The sequence below is a fragment of the Corvus cornix genome, chromosome 22 (genome assembly GCF_000738735.6).
Source record: "Corvus cornix cornix isolate S_Up_H32 chromosome 22, ASM73873v5, whole genome shotgun sequence".
In the NCBI taxonomy this organism is placed as follows: domain Eukaryota; kingdom Metazoa; phylum Chordata; class Aves; order Passeriformes; family Corvidae; genus Corvus; species Corvus cornix.
The window spans coordinates 4,438,619-4,460,514 of record NC_046351.1 but is presented as its reverse complement, the minus strand read 5'-3'; the positions used below and the strand labels follow the sequence as shown (position 1 = coordinate 4,460,514).

The 21,896-nt window shown below is 47.0% G+C and overlaps 1 protein-coding gene across 1 annotated transcript in view; it reads left to right on the top strand.

Moving 5' to 3' along the window:
* The window catches only part of AAK1 (AP2 associated kinase 1), a 78,191-nt gene that overhangs the window by 4,387 nt on the left and 51,908 nt on the right, over positions 1-21,896 (top strand). The window contains exon 3 of the mRNA XM_039564332.1: positions 20,504-20,622. Coding sequence (XP_039420266.1) covers positions 20,504-20,622 — 119 coding nt within the window. The remainder of the gene's footprint in view (positions 1-20,503; positions 20,623-21,896) is intronic.

Sequence of the window (21,896 nt, the reverse complement as noted above, 5' to 3'; positions counted from 1 at the left end):
TTGCCAGATGTATTTTTTCCTCTGTTTTCAAAAGAGGGACATTGTGGCATTCATCCTGACTTTCCTTGGCAGACCTGCCGGCCAGTGCATGTACGAAATGCGTGTAGGAAGCATCTGGGAGAGGCTGTGAATGCCCAACCCATGCCTGGTGGGAAAGGGGGGTTCCCTGAGCTGCCCACTGGTGTGGCTGGGCTGAGTGCAGAGGGTTTCTGCTGACCCCTGCCCTGCTCACTCTTGGCACGTCCTTTCTCTGCAGCACCATAACCTGAAGTCACTGAAAATACAACTGAGCTTCCTCTAAAATAATTTCACTTTAAAGCAAACCCCATCTGAAGTACGTTTTTCAGATTTATGTGATCCTCAACCCAATTCCAGTGTGGTTGGGTTCAAGACATTGCTTTGAAGTGTATTTTGTGAGTTACTGCTTTCTAGCTTCAGCCAAGGGCCAGCTGCTAATCAGCTGACCAGTGACATTTGGATTACGAATTAAACTGTTTCTCCTCTTGGAATGGGACATGTGATTTTTATTTTTTTATTTTTCCCTGTTGCTTTTTCTGTGTTTCTTGTGACATGTACTCTGCTCTGCTAGGTAGGATGTTTGATTCTGTGTTCTAGCAGCCTGGTTTTTTGAGGGTAGGAGCCAGGGGAACTTGTGAAGAATCCCAAGGGAGTTATTTGGTAAATGTTGAGGTATCCCAAGTGTTTTGGTGCTTTTAGCAGCACAGCTTTTGCTGGGACAGTGTGTGCTGTGTTCTGAGATGTAGTCAGGGAGGAAAGGCAGGTGTTAATGGATTTAAGTGTGCAAGAAGTTGTGTAGGCCAGAGACTGGCCTGGCCTGGCTCGTGAGCTTTGTGCAGCCTGTCAGAGAAGGGGTCTGGGTTGTACCCAGGGGGGCTGGTTCCTTGTGTAACAGCTGTGGTAGCTAAAAGCTCGTTTTGAGGCAGTGTTAGTCCGGGGCAGTCATGGCAGGGGGAGTCTTCTGCAGTCATCATCCCAGGAAGAAACCTTCCATATTAAACCAAAATAGTTTCTGTTGCAAGCAGTCCTACTATGAAGCTGTCAGTTAGTTTAAGAAAGCTTAGTTTTGGGATTCTGGCTGGGGATAATACATGGTTTAACTCTCCAGCTGGGGTCTTGCAGAAGTGTTCTAGTAGTTACAAAGGAACAGGTCTCTAACCTCCAGTTGCAACATCAGCACTGACATTGTGGCTCCCAGGAGAACGTGCACTGCCATAATGTTTTTATTGTGGTGTGGGCCTTCTCCCCTTTGTGCAGGAGCTTGTCAGCAGCTGAGGAGAGCAGGTGGGAAGTTATAAATGTGCTGAAGACAAGTTGGAATCCACTCTGGATTTAGCACTTACTGCCTTCCAAGCTCACCCACCTGCATTAATCATGGCTAATAAGGGGTCAGGACTGGCTAGGTGCTGCACACTAGTGTTGGGACTGGGAGCTGCTTCCCTTGAAGGTGACTTTTTTCAGTGTAAATAGTGTTCTGGGCAGGCTGAGGCTGTGCCTGTTGGGAAGGCAGTGTACCAGCTGCAGGGCTGGTGCTGCTTCTCTGGAAAGTCACAACCAATTTGCCTTCGCTTGTGCTAAGTGTTTACTTGTGTTCCACAAGTGGAAGGAGACAGGAAGTCTCTGAGCAGAACGTGCCATAAGCAAACTCGGTTTATGAAGGAGTTATCTTCTGATAACAAGAGGGTAACTAAGTACGTTTCCCAGGAAAGGGTGCTGGCTTCCTTGGATGGGGGAAGCACAGGATGTCCTTGTGGCAGTATCATGCTGGAAACAAACCTCCTTGGATCAGATACTGGCTGCTGTACTTTTTGAGAGTAGGAACAATACTGACAGTGATTTACAAGCACAAGGAAAAGATTTGGAAAGGCTTAAGTGAGGCACTGCAAGGTAATTCTCATTTGTGGCTTTTTGTCATTATGGAAACTTTCTCCTTTTGTAGGAGGTCCAGGAATTGCCACTAAATGAAATGAAGGTTATTGTTAGCTGCCTACAGTGTGATGCAGCAGAGTGAAAGCAGAGGGGAGCTGCTGCAGCTCTGCTAATGTGAGGAGCTCTCACTACGCAGAGTATCTGAGCCGTGGCACAGTCTGTGAATGTGTCCTTCCATCCCTTTTAGGGCTGCTGGGAACTCAGATAGGGAGGTGAAGCAATGCAGAGCACGTGTGGCCAAGTCAGGAATTGATCTCTGGCCTTCCAGATTGGGTGCTTTAATTGCAGTCTGTGTTTCCTCTCAAGTGCTGCCTCTCTGTGATTTCAGTGAGTGTGCTCTTGGCACACATGTGATTTGGGTGTAAATTCATGCTTGCTCTGTGGCAGAACCCTGCTGACACCAGGACCCTGGGCCATGTGTTGCAGGATTGGATTAAAGACATTTTTGGAACAAGATGCTCATAGCATCTGGTTTGCTTCATGATTTTGCAGAAACAAATTACGTACCAGTGACGGGTGATCTCATAGATTAAAAATAAAAAAAGCCATCAGCAGCTGAGTTCCCCGAGCAGGGATTTGTGTGTGCATCCCCCCCACAGCTGAGCTGGAAGGTGCTGTGATGAGGGCAGGTAGAGCTGATCTTCATTCACTGTTAGTCACACATCGGTTTCCCTTCCCGTTAGGTGATCATGGGCCTGTTTTAGAGGGCCCCAGAATGTGCCTGTGTGAACTTACAAAGCAATCTGACAAGCTGTTCTCAAGGGTGTGAGAGCAAGATGCAAGATCTTCTGAGGCTCTCTAATTGCACAGCTGTTGCTCAGATCATATCTTAGCTTGTCTCTCCTTCTGTAAGCGAAATGATGCTTGCAGGGCTGACATGTGCTTTTGCTGCACAAATGGCAGCAGTAAAATAAACTCAAGCTTGTCTCAAAGATGTGCAGAATGCTCCGTGAGGACACGATGTGCCTGGTTCCTGTGGCTGTCACTGAACATCAGTCTCTCTTCAAAGCACCAAAGCAAGCAGGAGGAACCCTTGGTTTGGTGTGTTATACATGTTTTGTGACTTCACTGCTATCCCAGGTTGCATGTGGGTGCTATTCAGATCTTTATGAGAGTGATGCAAAATTTGGAATTTCAAAGCGGTTTGAAATACTTAAAATGAACGCAAGAAATCAGTGCTGATGTGAGAAGCACACAAGTGCAGGCCTTTTGCCTTATGTGACTTCTCTGCATGACCTACCTGCTAATTCAGTGTTACTTTAGTTACCTGTTGTGACCCTCTGAAGGATTAATGGCTTCTGACTTGGGAAGTGCTTCAGCCATAAAGACCTCTCTGGCACCGAGCTGCTGCTTGGGAGGAGGGAGCTGGATCGATGGGAAATCCTCACTTAGGGCTGCAGTGTGTCCACATGAGGGTTATTGGTGGCTGCTGCTGGCCCAGGGCTCTGCTCTAATAGCTCTCTTCATGACCTTTGGCAAGAAGTGTCTGATACCGGCGGTATGCAAATGGCTGGAGGCATGAGCAATACCGTGAGACTCTTAAAACACTCTCTGGAGTTAGAAGGATCTGTGAAAGCACCTGTGTGTGTGCAGAGACTCAGGTGCTGCACACTTGCCTTTTCACCCAGATTTTGTAGCAGCTCTCCTTGGACAGGCATCCAGGTGGTGGGTAGGGAGTAGGGATGGGGTACAGCACAAACAGGCAGGAGATGTTGGCTGGAGGGAAGAGGCAGTGCCATGTCTCTTTGGAAGAGAGGTGGGAAAAGGCAGGATACAGCAAGGATGGCTCAGGGGCTGGGATGGATCCTCTTTGTTGGATTCCATAGGATCCTCTGATTAAGGTTCTGCCAGTGTCCCATTAGGCAAATACGCACTTGAGAGGAACCTGCTAAACTCCTCTGATGTCTCTGTGCCTTATTTCCCCCTTACAGTGTAGGAAACTTCAGTGGGATGCTCGTGGCCGTTTTGGGAGCAGCTGATGTGGGCTCTGCCTGGTATACACTGGCTGTTCCCTGGGAATTCCAGGCAGTGCTGCTTGCACAGTAATGTGTGTTCTGACTGGAGGGAGCTCTTTGGTGCCTGTGTATTTGTCACAGCCCTCTCACAAGGCAGGCAGTGTAGGATGACACATGAGGCCAGCCCCACTTGTCAACTGATGAGATCCTGCTGGTTCTTATGTTTGTGGTTTTTATTGGTTATGTTTGTAAGGAGATAAAGAAATGCACAGAGCCCTGACTTGTGGGTTGTAGGGTGGCAAAGGATGCAGGAGGGACAGTGTGGCAGAGAGAAGGGGAGGGGGCAGTACAGGCAGGTAACACTGTCCTGTGATCCTTGGGCACATATTTCTGGCGAGAACAAATCTGCTGAACGTCAGAGCCTTTCCTTTGGCCTTTACCTGTTGCTTTGAGTCAGAAGATGTACTTGCACATGCGAATATGAGTTTACCCTTCTGTTTCTGTGCTCCATTACCAGTTGTAATTTGAACTGCTGAGCTGTCTCTGCTCTCTGGAGAGGTGAGGTGTCACACAGCCTGTGGTTCTGTGCCTATCCCCTCTCTGCAGAGCAGACAAACAGATGGTGGGAGGGAGGCTTATCAAATTATTTTACAAATGAGAAGCTGAAGCCTATGAAGATGAAGCCATTTGATAAGGGCTGTGTAGGAGAGCGGGGACAAAGTCTTGTATTAAATGCAAATACACTCCTTGCCTGGTGTTTTAATCACAGGGTTATTAATATTCATGTCACCATAGTATCCAGGAACTTTTATCATGGACCAGGGCCCTGTGTCCCATAATGCAAACGCAGAACAAAGCCTGTCCTTGCTTCTTGGAGATTCCTGGCCCTTCCCTGTGCCTGCTGATTCTCAGTGACATGCTTGGTACCTTGTGTGCTGCTGCCTTAGGAGGCCTGCTCAGAGAGAGGGTGTTGGGTACAAGCAGCTGTGATGGTACAGCTGATCACGGTGTGAGAGTTGATACACAGGATCTTCTGGAGATCTGATATTATTCAGAGACCACGGGAAACACATAAACTCAGCCTTGCTCACCCAGTTTTCAGCAGAACATGTGACAGGATTAAATGTATTGGATTTTTTTAAAAATTAAAATGATGCTATTTTTGAAGGGGGGCAGGTGGTGGTTTTCTACCTTTTGCTTTTGTTTTAAACTTAACACAACAAGCCCTTACACTTGAAAAGTCTTACCTTTGAAAGTCTTTCTGCTACTGATGCATTTAGTAATATATTTATTATATTTAAGTTGGGATATAAATAAATAAAGCAATTATTTACGTTCATTTGAGCTGATGAATTCAATCCCCAATGGTTATGGGCTTGGTGAGTAACAGTCACAAGGCTGCAGGTTCTGGACCCCTGCAACTGTTTCCTGCTCCTGGAGATCTGACAAATGAACAGACAAATAGTTCATCTCTCTCCCTCCTCACCCGTGTGTGTGTGGAAAACTCGAAGCCCTGTTTCATGTAGAGCTGATTTTTTTTCCCCATTAAATGCTGAATGCTGGATACTGTGTGCTCCTGGCTGTACCTGGGGGTTTAAATTCCCTGAGGTCTGCCTGGTGGCACATGCTTGTGCTATCCATGCTTGGCATGTACTGAGGAGTTGAAAAGTTCATTGCTGTCTTCAGGGGTTGATCAGCTCGTGCCCTTGCAGAGGAATGGGATGTGTCCTTAAGTTGTGTTTTCCTGTTACTCAGGGAGGTGGCACTTCGGTGGCCCAAGGGTACCTGTAACCTGTAGTTACATAGGTATCCATAACCTGTAGTTATATGGGATTCCTGGAAAGGCTGAACTCTGGATTCCTGGGTTTAAGGAGAGGAAGCTGGTTGGAGAGAAGCCTTCATCCACTGCTGTGAAGCTCTGACAGTGTCCTGTTGGCTGTAAACTCGGGCTCTTCCTGGAATGTACAGCAGTGGAGTTTTGCTTGGGGTTCTCCTGCTGCTGTGCTCAGGAGGCGTGTCTGGGTGCTGCCATAGTAATCAAAATTCCTAAATGCCTAACTTGTCTGTTGCCGTGAGCTGTCCTCGGATCCTTGCATAATTGCTTCCCAAGTGGAGTGTGCTGTTACCATGGCACTTCGGGTCTCCATGGCCTGCTCTGCCTTGCCCTTGCAAGCCAGTCCAGCTAAAGACCAGTCCCAGCCCTGGCCTTCGTCTTGCTTTCTCCCTCCTCTACACCTCCAGCTACAACCTGCTCTCTGCTCGACTAGTTTAGCTTTTTTCTCTCCTCTCCTGCTGACATGATTCACCGCTTCCTTGCCTTTCCAGGGAAGCTTTTCAGCTGCCTGCAGTTGCTGCAGCTTCTTGCTGGCTTTGCAGTTCCAGTCGTGTTCACTCAGAGCCCGTCATGCTCCGCAGCATGTTGATGCCAGTGCTAATTTCACTTGGAGATGAACAAGGGCTCAGATGCTATTAGTGGCTGCTTGGAATAATAGCAGCTGAAATGTGCTTTTTAAAGGGCTGACTGATAACTAAACAAATGACTCTTTTTAATTTTTTTTAAGCTGTGAGTTATTCATGACCCATTAATTTTTATTTTTTTTCAGGCTTACAGTGGAAGTTCAAGGACTAAAATTGTTACAATTGAGAGGGACTGAGTCTGCCTTGCCAAGTAATCTATTTGGAGGCAGCGTGTCTTGCTGCATAGTAATAAAACACTGTTCTATCAGCTTTGGTTTTCCAAGTCTGCCTGTCAGGGAGGAATGGAGTGGATGCACAGGGCTGTGCAGCAGAGCACATGCCCAGCAAATCTCCCCACGTGAGCACCTAAACGTGCTTCCTGCTGTGACAGCCAGTACAGTTTCATCGCCTTTAGTGAGCTGCTGTTTGTTACAAAATTGCTGTCACAAATACTGCAAATACTGGGAGACTTTAATGCCCCTGAGTTGGGGTGTCTGGGCTGTGCTCTGCCGCTGCTCTCGGAATGCCAAGCCGCTGCTGCCCTTGGACCAGAGCTTCTGACAAGAGTGTGGATTTAATGCACAGGCTGGATCTTGCCCACGGATTATTTTAGGCTTCTAAAATGCTGTTGCATGGAAGAGATTAATTTCCTTCCTCTCCTTTCTCTGCTGTGTTGTGATTTACAGCTTCCTCTTTTGTCCTTCTCCTTGGACCTGGCTGGGAGTTGCAGGATTGTGTGGGGAGTGAGGTGTCTCTTAGAGGTAATGAGATGAGGTCCTGAAACATTCAAAGAAATGAAGCAGAATGGTTTTAAGTCAGCTCTGTCAAAATGACCCCCAGAGAAGTGACAAGAGGCAGTTATGTTTTTTCCATGTCATCCATGTGGTGAAAATGCTTCTAACTATTATAATTATTTTGTGTCTATTTGCTGTTGTGAGCATCATAGCTGATAGACTGAATATTCACTCCCAAAACTGCCACAATCTCTAGACAACCAGTCTTGCTCTCCTAAAATCAGGAGAGGTAAAGGCCATGCTCGTGCTGTGTGTTGGATGAGGTTCTGGGTTGTATTATTTTGCACGGTTCAGGCACTCGTGGCTGGCGCTGCCACACCAACATTAATGATGGTGACGTCCTGCCTATTTAAAAGGAGAGGGTGGAGCTTGTAAATCTAAATCTGTCTTGTCATGGCCTAGATATTGCAGCAGTGACACTAAGCAAGGGCCCTATAATTATGTTGGTAATATTGGATAATTGCATTAGGATTCTCAGCTGTGGTAAATCTTGTGTAGGGCTGACCATGGCCCTGCTTTCCCCTGGCTGTGAGTCTGACCCAGGAACTCTGTGTAAGCTCAAGCCTTTGTTTAACCTGGGGAGAAGTCCTTTGCTCAGATGTGCTGGATGTTCCATTAGGGTTTTCCTGGTGGTATTTAAAGCCTAAAGCTTAAGCAGTGCTGGAGCTGGAAGAGCTGCTGCTTTCTGAGTTGGGAGTGAGAAGGGTTTGTGATCAGCAGGGCTTTGCCTGGGCTGTTCTGCTCTATTGGAAGCAGACCTTTGCCCTGATGATGGGTGTTGTCTGATGGGCTCTGGAGGAATCTTTGAAGCTGGGTGTTTGTTTTTTTTCCCTTTTTCTTCCTGCCTCCTACTGAATCCCAGTTGATTTTGTGTGGGCACCAGGCTGACGCAGATGCCTGGCTTTCCGTGCCCGGAGAACTCGCTCAGCGTGAGGCTGCCTGAGGGATTTCTGCTGGCCAGCCACGGAGGCTCCTCTGCTTGCTGCTTTAACATGGAAACTCTATTGCTGATGTGCAGATTGACTTTGTGCAGATCAAATTCTTCCCAGCTCGAATGTGAGCTGTGTGGAGAATTCCTGGCTGCTTAAAGTGGTTATTATTGGAAGGACAGTGCCTAACTCTGGGAGCTGTGGAGTTGTAGGGCTGCACATGTATTTCTCTGCTATGGACTGTGTGGAACAGTGAGTTTATTACCTGCCCTGCTCAGAGCTGCTGTTGTCGTGAATATGAACCAGGTGAGCAGAGAATCCACCTCAGTGTCCCAGCACTGCCTTCCTCTGGCAGTAGGATGAAGCCTGGGAAGCCCCAGCATTTGCTAGCAGGAAACGAGCTGTGCACATGCTCTGCAGGGAGGAAAGGGGAGCTGGTGATTTGCCCAGCAAAGCTTTAATATTCTTCAAGAGTTCGTCCTATGCAATAGAAGCTGCATTTCCTGTATGTTCACTTTAGCTCTGAGCTCTCCTGACTTTTTACAGTTGTAACTGTTACAATCTTCTTTTGAGTATGTTCACTGTTAAATTCCTAATCTTGTTGCAAAAATACCTCCTTAGCTAATTTTCCATCTGGGGAGATGCAGGATTCAGCTGATTCTCCTGATACCATGCCTGTTTCAGGTTTCCTGTCATGAAATACTAGATGTCCTCTATGCTTTATCTAGATGCTGTCTGCTTTCCCTGCAGTTCTGGAGCTCTGATTGCCTCCTACAGCCACTTAAAATGGTCAGAACAGGGTTGAAATTTGAGTTATGGTGACCATTGCTCCTTACACAGATGAGGCTCTTTCGGCTGGAGTTAGTGGTGTGCCCTTTATTTTTTGCCCTCAAGGTAACTCTTAAATGTTCAGGCTATTTAATTGGCAGTTGATGTTTCAAGATCTGATTTGATAGGTTTCCCAGAGCAGTTCTATCTCCACTCCAGGATGAAACCTTTTAAAGCACTGTTTAGGGGCAGTGGAAACAGCCCGAAGGAGCAGACGAAGCCACAACTGAAAGTTCAGTGAACCACCCAGAATCTGCACTGATTTTTGGTGACTTTCAGTATGTTTGACTCCCTGTACAGGTGAATATGGTGAGGTCAGACACTGAGAGCTGTATCTCTCCTCTTGGAAATGAACAAGGGGAGCTTCCCAGGGGCTGTGATGGAAGTGTGGTACAGTGTTTTCTGCAGTCTCTGTGCTCTGTAGCTTTCAGACCTGTATGCACGGTAAGGACTTGTGTCTCAGTGGTGTAGAGCCCTGAGCTGAAGGAGAGCAGCACTGCCCAGAGGCCTCCTGTCTGCCCTGCAGAGACCAGTGGTTTGTGTTGGTGATAAGCAGAGCTCCTTGAAATAGCTTGCTCCAAATACTGCTCTGGGAGATGCTGGGACAGGCCTTTAGATTGAAGTAGTCCCTTAAACTTGGCATGTTATGCTGTAGATAAGTCAAGGGACTTAAAAAAAATACGACAAAAACCAACTAAGTAAAGCTTGTTATTTCCTTTGAGGTAGAAAATCTGGGCTGAGAGAGGCCCTGTTTAATTTAGTGTTATTATCTGCTGTTCTCAGCTGGGGAGGCTGTTGGCAGGGGATGAGGGTTTGTTTTGTTCTTGTCCAGAACTGGACCCTGGTTTATGACACACATGTACACAAACACATGCACTGTTTACAGACATTTGGGTGTAGGAAGACCAGGAGATCCATGTTCAGGCCCCCCTGGAGCAGAGCCCGCTGCTGCTGTTGGGTGTGTCCCGCGCGTCTCCTCTGTCCTCACTGCCGCCTTCAGACAGCTGGGCAGGTGCCACCCACACCTATGGGTCTGTGTGTGAGCCTGTGGCTGAGCGCATGCTGTCAGTGCTCTGTGCTTCAGCTTGCAGACTGTTGACGCAGTTTAGCCCAGGTAAAGAAAATCCTGGTTTTTTGGCCTGGGTTGTGAGGAGCAAACACCAGTTTTGTCCGTTTACTCCTGCAAAGTGATGCAAGCCTGTGCCTTGGGACAGGTTGTGTGTTTTCTGTGCCTGCAACTTGAGGGTGAATATTCTTCACTTATATGGATATAAAATGACATGTAAATACCCTAATGTAACCAGAGGATTATGGAATTGGGTGGGAGAGTGAGTCATAGGCACTAATTAAATCCCAAACCCCAAGTGTCGTGTCTCTCCAACATGTAGTACTGAAACAACAAAATGCAAACACAAAGGAGAACATTCGTACAACCACCACTGCTTTGAGTCTTTCTAGTCTTCTAGTGCTGGATAATCTGGAAAAGACTCTGTATAGCATGCTTCCAGCTGCCCAGGAGGTTGTGGAGAAAAGATTGGTTATAGCTACGTTGGCGTGTAGGGGAAGAACTTGGGGTTGAGATCCAGTGGAGATTTTGGTGAGACTTCCTGGTGGTGACAGGGTGACAACACCCAGGAATGAATTGCTGCAGAGCATGTGGGGAGTGTGAGTAGAGTGGTGAAAGAGCAGGTTAGAGGATGTGCTGGGGGGAGACTGTGGGCAGGGTCAGTCCTGCCAGAGAGAGGCTGAGTCAGGTGAAATCCTTTGTGGTACCTGGCAGTGCTGGGAAACCTCTAAAAATGTTTCTTTCCTGTTGGTAACATGCCCTGCCATACCCAAAATGTCAGGAGAAGGTGAACCCTTCAGTCCCATCCTGTTGAGATGACTTGCTGCTGTCTCTTAGTAAGAGATGCTGTGGTTTGAGGGGTCTGATCTGGGCTGGGACCACCTGAAGGTGCAGTTCCAGCACAAATTTGCTTTCTGAAGCCAGGCTGCAGAGCTGCTGTGTGAGAGGAGGTCTCAGGGGTGTGAGCTGGGTGAGCAGGGCCTGTACCTCACCCTGCTGCTGTCAGCGGTGTGTTGGCAAACTGACCCAAATGTTCTCTGGTCAAGTTTTTTGCCCTTTTTTATTAATCACAGGTTGTCCCACCCTAGTAGCATCCTTTTTAACACCATGGCTTGAAGAACAGAGAAACTACTTGCAAATTGCTTGTGTTTCTGACTGTCTCCGTCTGAAGGAAGTGGGAGCAGAGATAATGTTCCAGGTTGAACTCAGTAAATCATAAATTGTACCAGTGCTGTCTTTACTTTCTTTGATATTTTCATGATCTTGGATATTAACAGTCCTAATGCAAAGTCTGCCTCGTTACTGTGCCTTCTGAATTGCACCTCAAACGACTTCAAAAACAAAATGAGGGAGTTGTATTTTTTTTAGAGGTGTTAATGCTGACACTCTGTGACTTTAAAGGTGTTGCAGATGCTTCATAAAGCAAAAAAAGCAGTGTACAGTGATCCTGATCATTCCAACCCCTTATGTATCACAGTAGAACACTTCACAATGCTGCCTCTGGTTTGTGGGCACATTTGGTAATAACAAGGAATAATATTGGAACAGAAAACTTAATTTGGGGTGAAATACCCTGTCCTGGAAATAAAGAGCTCAGAAGTGGTGCAGAAGTGGCATAAAACCAGGGAAAATGGGATTTGAAATGGTGTGTTTTCAGCAGGTATGTGCAGCAATATCCTCCTGCTGGGCAATGGAAGAGTAGACTAAAGGCATCAAAAAGAATACATTGGTGCAGATTAATAGCCACAAAAATAGCACTATAATCCTAATGCCTGTCACGGGGGCTATTATTAAAATAAAAAGCCCATATTAAAATATGCCAGCAAATATTTGCTTGTGTGGAGGGTCACACCAGATCATGACACGAGGCAGGATCAGTAGGACTGTTTTCCTTGGCTTCCCTCCCCGTCACTGCTGGGTTTGTGGGACAGTGTGGTGCTTTTTATAGGAGCTGCTGGGGAGCCTCCTCGAGACTCGTGGTGTGGTCCCAGTAGCACTTCCCAGCAGTCACAGGAAGGTTTTCTGGAGGTCTCTGCAGCTCAGCAGCCCCCAGTGTGCTCAGAGGACAGGATCCCAGGGCACCTCTTCTGCTTGTCCTACAGAGGAGTCACTTGTCTCTGTTCCTCCTGGGTTTGGAGGTGTGGGGAACCAAGCTGAGGGTATTCCTTCACCTCTGTTGAAAGCTGGCCCACAGAGCTGTAGGGGAGCAGCACTGGCACATGGAGAGCTTTTCCCTGATGTGCTTGCAGAGCTCTGCTGAGCTTGGCTGTTGTCTGAAATAATTACAGATTATTGTATTGTTTAACTTTGGCCAAACTGTTTTCCTTGGCCTTTTTTCTTTGTGGTGACTCCAGTTTTTAAGTGACTCCAAAGCTGAGGTTTGCTGTAGCCATCTCTGTCTCTGGAAAAAACACCCAAAAACATGGGTGCTTTAGGATCAAGAATCACATCATAGAATAGTTTGGATTGGAATGAGTGAATATTGTATATACACAACTAGGGGGAATTTTTTTTTTTTTTTGAATGAGTGTATGTTGCTCCAGTTAGAGGAGTCAGAGGTGCAGGATGGCTTCCTCAGGGCAGCAGCAGAGAGAAAATGGTTCTGGTGTTGCCTGGTGATGATGTCCAGTGATGGGTAATGTGCCATGTCTGTGTGACAGCTGCTTGTGGCTGTGACTGGGGAGAAAAATACATTACTGTGTATTAGTAAAGCTTTGGGAATGGTGAGCTGGAAACACCCCATGCAAGGGAGTCACTATGATTTTCCTGTAACTGGATCACAGCATCCTGACTGTGGGGAAAAAAAACAAAACCTGAGTGAGCCTGCCCTTGTACTTAGGAAGGTAAGTGCTAAGGAAGTTCTTCTGGCTGGTGAGATAAGGCAAAATATGACATAATTCTTGATGGATAAGAATCAGTAAGTATTGGAATTGTGCAAATGCAGTGGCTTTGTGCCTGGTTCAGCAGAGCACTTAATTTTGAGTGCCTGCTGGTACAGCTAGAGCTTAAAATGCCTTGCTGGCTGTCTCTGGAGGCTGAATGTTCCCGGGGCAGTTTTGGGCACACCTGAACAGCACTTGGCTTCTCCTCAGCTGCCGTGCTGGAGCACAGTGGGCCGTCTGCGTGCAGAGCATTGAGGGGGATGAGATGGAGCTAAAATACAGCAAGATGGGAACAATCCAGTGGAAAACCATGTCTTGTTTGTCCATCTCAGAAAAGAATTTCACCCCTGAGGAATAACGTTTTTAGTGGCATTCACAGTGTTTATCAGGAGCTATGGTAATTCCAGGTATTGTTAATTTGTTTGTGGAAGGGTGATGGAGAAAATCCAAAATGAAACAGTGGATTTTTATTTATTTTTGAAAGTGGAAATTGGTGACCTGACAGTTTCAAGCCTGATGATTTGACTGCCTTAACTGAAAAGAGGAGCGATTCCTCCTCAAACCCAACATAGCCTTGGAAAAAAAAATGAGGGATGTGATTGGAGGAAAACCTTGACAGTGTTTGCAGAGGGAAAACACATCCATGGAGATGTTATTGTAGCTGCTCTTGCAGAGCTCAGATGTGCAGCTGGGAGGTCATGGAGCTGTGTGTCTCCTTTGCTCCCGGACAAGCAGCGCTCGTGTCTCTGTGAGGAACATTCAGCAGGATTTTAGGAGGAGGTTCTGCCTAATTGTGTTTGGATGAGGCTGTTCCTGTTCCTCTGCTGTCTCTGGCAGAGGCTGTTGCATCAGCATAGCTGGGTAGCACAGGAATGCAGCGTGTTTTGGGAGCACCGATGGTTCATGGACGGGCCTTTGGTCCTGCAGATCCCATGAAATCCAGCCTGCTTTTCTGTGTGTGCACAGGGCAGAGTCCAGCCCCGCTCCTGGACTATGATTAACTCTGGTGAAGTGGTCTGTTGAGCTGGGGCTTCAAACACTGTCTGGGCTGCAAGTGAACTTGCTTTATTTTGGCCTGGCATGGACAAAACGTGGGGGGATTCTTGGGCTGTCCTGTGCAGGCCCAGGGGTTGGACTAGGGTGATCCTTGTGGGTCCCTTCCAATTCAGGATATGCTAGGATTCTATGAAAACAGGCTTTTCCTGGGGGCCTCTTGTTTGGCAGGCACAACACCTGCCTGTGGATGTGCCTTGTTTTCCTCTCTGCTGTTCCAGGTTACCTGTGAGTGGGAAGATCTGGACTAGGGCTGAGGAGGTGATGGTGTGTGAAGGTACAGGTGTGGTGCTGGTAGGAAGGGGGTTCTCAGGACAAGCCATTTCGGGTGGTTTCCCTGCTACCCCGCAGTGGTGCCATCCCAGAAGGACCAGGTGGGTCTGTGAAGGGTGAGGGTGTGGCGTCCGGAGCGCAGCTCGGCTGCAGCACCTGATGAGCTCGGCTGATTTATGTGGCCCTGGTGAAAAGCAGCCCTGGAGGTGCTTGTCACCAGAGGGTGATGGAAGGAGCCCCTGTCTCTGTGGTTCTTCCTGACCATTACATCAGTTGGTGCAAATTCCATGCCGTAACAGTGCTGTGCTTGGTTGCAGGTTGGCATTGCTGCCTGCCTGGGACTTGCTGGCTGCAAGAGGATTCCAGGCTTGCAATCCACATGAATCCCTTAAACTCAGCACAGCGCTATCTCCTTACCTTGGAGGAGCTGAGAGGGATCACGTGCAGCTCTGTGCAGCTGCTCTTACCTAGTTTAGAAGTGCTTGCCTGGCTGTGAGGAGTTCTGCATCCTGCTGAAATTACAGAAGGGCTGAAAACATAACTACCAGAGCTGGCAGCTGGCCAGCGCCCTGACACAAACCTGCATGGAAAATTGCTTTGGCATCTATATTGACTGGAGATAATTGGAACTTCCCAGTATTTTTTCAGCTTATCCTAAAACCTTTTAGCAAGTACAACAGTCAGGCAGCAGTGTGTAGCACGATAACCATGTTTCCATGCTGTTGAGGCAGGCCTAAAGTGCCAAAGAGACACAAAAAGTTTCCCCAGAGAAACCGCTGTAGCTGGTGGAAGCTCTAAGCTGACAGTGATCCCAGTGCTGGCTGTGTGCTGCCTGCTCAGCAGTGTTAATATGTCTTAAGGATGAACACAGAAATAACTTCTCATGTTTTAGAATGGGAATGCTTTTTTAGCTTTTGCTGGCTGGCATGGGAAGAGAGTTGAATTTCCTTCAGAACCTTAAACCACAGGCACATGTGCAGGGGAAAACTGTCCTCTGAGGTGACTCTCAGGCTTAGCTCTTGCTTTTGTCGCTTCTGGCGCTTGCAAGTCTCTGGATTTATTTATTTTGTTGCAGCTGAAGCCTGCACTGGTCTCGTGCCTTTTGCTTTCTACACGTGTACTGGAAAAGAGGCTTTACCAGCAAAGATACGGGGATGTTCCTGGTGCCTGGAATACTTTGCCTCTAAGCTGTGCCTGTGTGTGACCCGCCCTCCCTGGCCACGTGTAGCACAGGCTCCTGAGCTGACCTTGGCTGCTGGGAGCTGCACAGATCCTGAGATGATCATCTTTTACATTGGAGCTGGCAGTGCCTGGCTGTTGTCTTGCTGTTCTCTGAGAATAGAAGTAAATGGTCCTGTAATGTGCATCTGGCAGGGCTTCATCATAATTGCTTGTAAATTTGTCTTTGATCTGTTTCCTTTCAACTTTACCCAGATTTAGCCAAGTTGGGGGTTGGACTGGAATAATGAGGGAGAAATTGGTTGTGGTCTGGAGCTCTGGAAGCTGAAAGCCCTTGAGGCTGAGGAGGTGGTGGTGGTGTAGATGTGCAGTGGGCAAGGAGGAAGGGTTAACCAGCTGTCAGCAGTTAAAAGATAAGGTAAGGGTATGAGGCTGACTGTGAAAAACAGAGTTCAGATGGGTGGCTTGTCTGGGCAAAGCCTGTGTGTGGAGTGGGCAGTGGCCAGGCAGGGCTGCAGCCATCGTCACCCTGCAACCCATGGGAGACACACACCAGCTTCTGGGAACGGCCCCATTTCTGCTGGAAATGCTGTGTGCTGGGTGAAGGGCAGCTCTTAAATCCATCAGAAAGTCTTGGTTAAGCAGTGCTGGCTGCAGTCCAGGTGCTGGGTAGCTCGGTCCCTCCCTGGGCTGTTGTGGGCTGGCTGGTGCTGCCAAGGGACACTCTCAGCCATCTGGTGGGTCCTGCTGCCCCTCTGCTGTCACACCTGAGCTGTGTTTGCTGGCTGCTCTACAAACAGTGCTGCTTCTGAGGGGCCTGAGGAGCGCGGGTCCTTCTGAACTGCTTTGTGGTGTGAATTTGATGGCTACAGTTGCCAGTAAAAAGATTTCAAGTACTTCAAATGCTTCGAGTGTATTGGCCAATAACCCGTGTATGCACCTGCCCCCCAGCCTTACAATGCTGCGCCTTTTCTGCAATGCGACAGTTTGTGGCCATTTTCTTTATCTTTGTGCAGTTCATGAGCAGTCGGTAAATAAACATTTTGGGCATCTGGGAGGTGAAGGATGGGCCAAAGCTCCCAGACTCGTCTCTTGTGCGCAGGAACTTGACAGGAAATCTCCCCAGCTCTGGGTACGGAGTGCCAGGCATCCCTGCCACTGTCTATCTACCTATCTACAGACGTATATATAAACATAAATAAATATAAATAACACATACAAATTAAAAATATCTATCGAATTTATTTTGATTTTTATACATATATAAAAGTGTCTAACAGAGGTTGTGGCACAAGAAGCCCGTAAGCAGATGTACCTACAGCTCTAACCTTGGCCTGGGAGGACCTGCAGCCCCAACCCTCCTGGAAGGAGCAGGATTCCTGCTGTAGCTCCAATTTGCTCCAGCCTGTGGATGTGCCCAAGCCCCATTCCTGCAAATTTGTGTGAAAGTCGATGGCCTGATTTCTCTGCCCTGTCTGTGCTTCCTTCGGAGGCCAGGTTGGAGGGGAAGGTTTTTAGTCATCTTAAAACTGACCTGCGTGTCCTGCTGATGGACTTGAATCTTACACACAGAGGGCTCTAGACATACAAAGAGTGCAGCAAGAAGCTGCTGTCCTTTGTGCTTCTTCCCTTTCCCTTCTCTTCCTGCTGTTTTCCTGTTTGCAGTCCCATTCTCTGTGCCAGACTAGGAGTACTAAAGCCAATTAGCAGTGGAAGGTGTAATAAATGCAGATAAATTAAAATTCGGGTGGTATTTTTCACACCTGCTGATTTAAATGTGAAGTGGGCAGTTAGAAGTTCTTCATTGTGTTGTGCCTTTCTGGACTGAATCCTGGGTACAGTCAAAGCCTGGGAAGGAATGCTGTGCTCTGCTTTGATTGAGGCAGTTGGACCAGCTGAAATAGGAGTTGTATAGAAAGTAAAACTCTCAGATGGGTGTGGGTCATCAAATTTTGCTTCTCTGATGGCACAGTCACTTCCTCTAGATTGCTGTGTAAAAATTGCTGTGTTTTCCCTGATGGAACCAATCCTCATTTTCTCCGGAGGGAGCCGTGCTGCTTTTACATGTAGCAAAATTGTCGTGCTTTAATCTGCAGTCAGTGGGAGCTTAATAATAAAGTAACCACATTGGTGGGTTTATTTGCAGACAAAATAAATTCAACAGTTTTGCACATCTTCTTTATGTGAGGTGTTTTCAGCTGAAGTTGCAGGAGTCAAAGGTGAGGGAGAAAAGGATACGAGGTGTAATTTTACTGTGGCTTCTGTAAGTGCAGATGTCACAGGTTCCTCTTCCTTGGATGTGGCTTCACCTGATGTATTTTTGTCTCACTGCTGCATTTGAAAGATGCTCCGGGCCACAAGTCTGTGTTGATGTTTGAGTCCTGTATCAAAACCCATTAGCTCGATTTCTATTATTATTTTTTAATATTATGAACATCTCTTTCCTCTGAGCTCTCGGGATGCTTTATCTGTGTTCTCCCTTGCACAGACTGTAGTTTTCTGTGCCAGTTGGCTTGTGCATGATGTGCATATTCTAACGAGGGTGCTCTGGAGGTGACTTTGTTAATTAGCCCAGGATCCTGGTGGAGGGAAGGGACCTGTGCTAACAAGGCATTAGCAGTTGGTCTGAAGAGGCTCCAGTCCCACTCAGCTGAAGCAAAGATTTGGGAGGAGGTTCTTGAGGGTTAGTGGAGCTGCTTTTTTTTTTTTTTTAAAAAAAGTTTAATTGATCTATTTTGCTGCTCAGCTCATGTTTCTTTCTGCTGAGCACAGCACTGTAAACAGAGATCCCGTATCCTGCTGGCCTGGCCAGAGCTGGGAAAGGGAACTGAGCCCCTGGAATGGAGCGGGGGCTTCTTGTGGGTGACTGCTCATTTTGGGGGGAGGAAGGGAAACCCAAGTGTTCTGTGATTACCAAAAAGTTTTGAGGATGGCTGAGACTGTAATAAACTTTGAAAAACCAACCCTTTGGGGTTTTGTTTGGTTTCTGTTTTTTTCTTGTTTAATGTTTTCTCTGGTATTTTTCTGAGATCCATGGAAGTATTGTACATAAATTAAAAAAAAAGAAGTCCAAGCCTGATCTCTCCAATAATTCTGAAAAACATAGACTGTTAGGAAAGTAGGGTTTGGGAAAATTGTGTTGGTTATAGTCCCTTATTTCTTCCTGGCTCCATTGTGGGTTATAAGAGGGGGAAGAAAAATCAGTGCAGTGCTGTGTTCCTCTTTTGCACAGCCACCCTTTGGGCTAAAGATTCACAGCGGGATGTGCGGATTTGTTCTCCAAAAACGAGACAAATGTGGCTGGGGAGAACAATAAGGCTACTGCTGTGGGTTCAGAAACTCTTAAAAATGACTTGTAATTTGAGATCCTCAACTTGAAGCAGCTTTGGGGAGAGAGTCAGGGTTATTTTTGGGTCTGAATCGAGCACTGTGCACAGAGACTCCTCCAGAGCTGCGAGGGGGTTCGAGCAGCTGTGATGTGCTGCATCCCAGGGCCATGTCCCAGTTTCCTGAATTTGAATGTCCATTTTGCAGCCTGGGTATCTCTTTCAAGACCTTTATTGAAGTCTTCATGCTTTTTTTGGGAAGGGGGGAGGAGTGGGTGTTTGTTTGTTTGTTTTGCTTCTTCTTTCTATTGCATCTTTCTGCTACATCTCTGGGGCTGCTTCTAAAAGTCAGTGGGGCTTCCTCGAAAACCCTGCTCTAGTTCCTGTGGTGAACTGTGCTGTGTAAAACTGAGGGTTTGCCTGCTGAGAGAGATTCCTGCCGAGCAGTTCCCGTGCTGGCAGGTGTGTTACCTGCATGTGTAACTCCTGTGTCGGTGTGGAAGAGGGGCTGTTACGTCATAAAAGCCATTGATAAGAAACAGGGAGAGTTGTACGTTCAACACAGCAGTGTTGTCTGGTTCTTTGCTCTTTTTCATTCTTTTCTTGTCATATGCCACCTATTTTAACCATAAATTTTACCCAAGTGTGGCTTTGTTTGTCACTTGTCACGCAATGGGGGCAACCCGTGCAAGAGCTGGGTAACCACGAGGCACAAACGTGTCCAGTGGAGCTGTGTGTGGCGGTGATCTGGTGGTCTCTGGCAGCCTGTGAAGAATGGGATTCCCTAAAGGGCTCAGACTTGGAAAAGGAGAATTCTTTGGGATGTGGCTTGACTTCTGTGTGTAACTGCTGCTCTCCTTGTCGTGGGACTTCTGAAGACACGTAACTCACTTGTGAGCTGAGCCTTTACGAGTCCTTGAACATAAAAGAAGTATTTAGTGCAGTGTAAGGTGCCGGAGAACAGATGAAGTGCTGTTGGGTTGTGGCATCAGCAGTGTCATTGTGCCTCCCTTTTTACCAGTGTGCAGCACTTCTGGCTTCTTGGATCTGTGCCACTCGGCCCAAATTCATTCTGATCTCCGGAGCCAGGTGTGAAGCTTTTGATGCCTCTATCCCTCCATCCTCCATCAGCTTCCTATTTCTGCCAGGACTACAAATGTAAACCTTTGTATTTGGATGGAGAGCTGACAGAGATGAAAGGCTTTCATCTGAAACAAGTAATTTATCCTGGGAGTCCTGACTTTACTAATAGCAATGACCACAGAATTGTGGGTTTTTCCCCTTGTTCTTCTGTCCCGATTTAAAAGCATTAACATCAAACCGCATGTGGGAGATGTTTCTTCTGCTTCTTGCACAAATCAGCTTTGTAATGTAACTTAGATGCTTCAAAGTTGCAGAGCCTTTTAAGTTTAGGCCTTTGGTGGTTCAGTGTGTGATGTGTAGCTCTGATTTCTGTCCAAGGCAGCATTGCTGTCCTTCAGCTTTCTTCTTCATAATGGGAATTAACGGAGCAATGAGGGACTGTCTGGCAGGACCAGGGACTGGTGTAATTGCTTGTTTTATGGAGATGTTAAGTGTTAACTTCACTGCCATTAGTTGAAGATTACCCCCTTGGATCCTTTTTAGTTCCTAGAGATCCAGGCAGAGCTGGAAGCTCTGGACATGAGCACGGGAAGGAGCATTCCCACCATGGAGTGGTGGGAGCTGCTCAGTGCCCTCCCTCTTCCTGCTGTGCTCCCCTGGCAGGGACAGGGTTGGGAGCAAAGAGCAAGAGGTTTCTTGTTAATGAACAGGTGATTTTGTGTCTTCCATAGGTGGCTTTGCAATTGTGTTCCTGGTGAGGACGAGCAATGGGGTGAAGTGTGCCCTGAAAAGGATGTACGTCAATAACGAGTACGACCTGCAGGTCTGCAAGAGAGAGATCCAGATCATGGTGAGTGACTGCTCTGTGCTGGGGCCCCTGGAAGACTGGAATGCAGTGGGGTGGGAGCCTGGTCACCTTCTGCTTGTGAACTCTGGCATCAGGTCACAAACTGCATTTTCCTAGCAAAAATGGCTTTTGTGTGGAAAGACCTAACCCCTGGAGTTGTGAAAATCTAGTACTGAACTGTTTCAAAAGTAAATAGTTCCAGTGGACAAGGAAAACCTGGTACCTGAAAAAAAACCCAGGGAATTTCAGGAAAATGAGGGGTGAACTGCATGGTTTAATGAGCAAAGGAAGGGCTGAAGGGGTGAGCATGGCTGGGGGTGTTGGAATTCAGAGTCTGTCAATTTTCAGTTGAGAGCCCAAGTCTTCAGCCTTTTAAACTTGATCAGAAGAGGCTGATGATTCTGATATCTCTGAACTGAAATCAGTGCATGAATGGCACACCTCCATCCTGAGATAAATCTATATCACAACATCTTCTAATCCTTTGGGTCGGGATGAAGGTTATCTCTGCATCAGTGAGGTTGGTAGATTAAAACAGTATTTGTGGGGTAGTTGCTGCCAGGGCTTTTGAAATGTAAAGTATTTGTAATAAGCTCTGGGATGTTTCTCTAGATTATTGGGCACAAGGATTTATATGATGGGATAGCTATTTTTAATAGCTGTTTTAAACTTAGCTTCTGTAAACAAAGACAAAACGGAGATGATCCAAATAGATTTGCCTAATCTTGTTTGCAGCATGGTAAACATGGGAGGTGCCACTTTTGAAGTTGTATTCCAAGATACTGATGAGCGTTTAGAGGTGGGGAAGGAAATGCAAAATCCTCCTTTTGTGAATTTACCGCACGAGGTACAGGTTTGGGGTAGATGATCTTCATATCAGAAACTCCTACCTGTAGCAATTCTGGGTGTAATTTTTGAAGTAGCTTTTAATTAGATTAATACCTTTAAAGTGAACTGCAGTAGTTTGTGATAGTGCAAGGAAGCTTTGGGCTTGGTTTGGCATCCCTGTGGCTATGTGGGAAAAGGTGAGATTAGATCTCACATCAAAGGTTTAGCTGTGCTCACAAAGCTTGTTTACTTGGGTTTCACTTGCTGCTTTCTCTTGTCTTCACATCTTTGGAAAGTGAGGGTGAGGAGGGTCCTTCTCACCTGGCAGGGCTGCTTGCTCCTGGGCTGGATCTTATCCCAGGCACTTGTCTGTGTCCTGAAGAACCAGTGCATCCCTAAAAGGAAATGTTTACTTCTTTCCCAACCTTTCTGCAAGAAGGAATTATTTT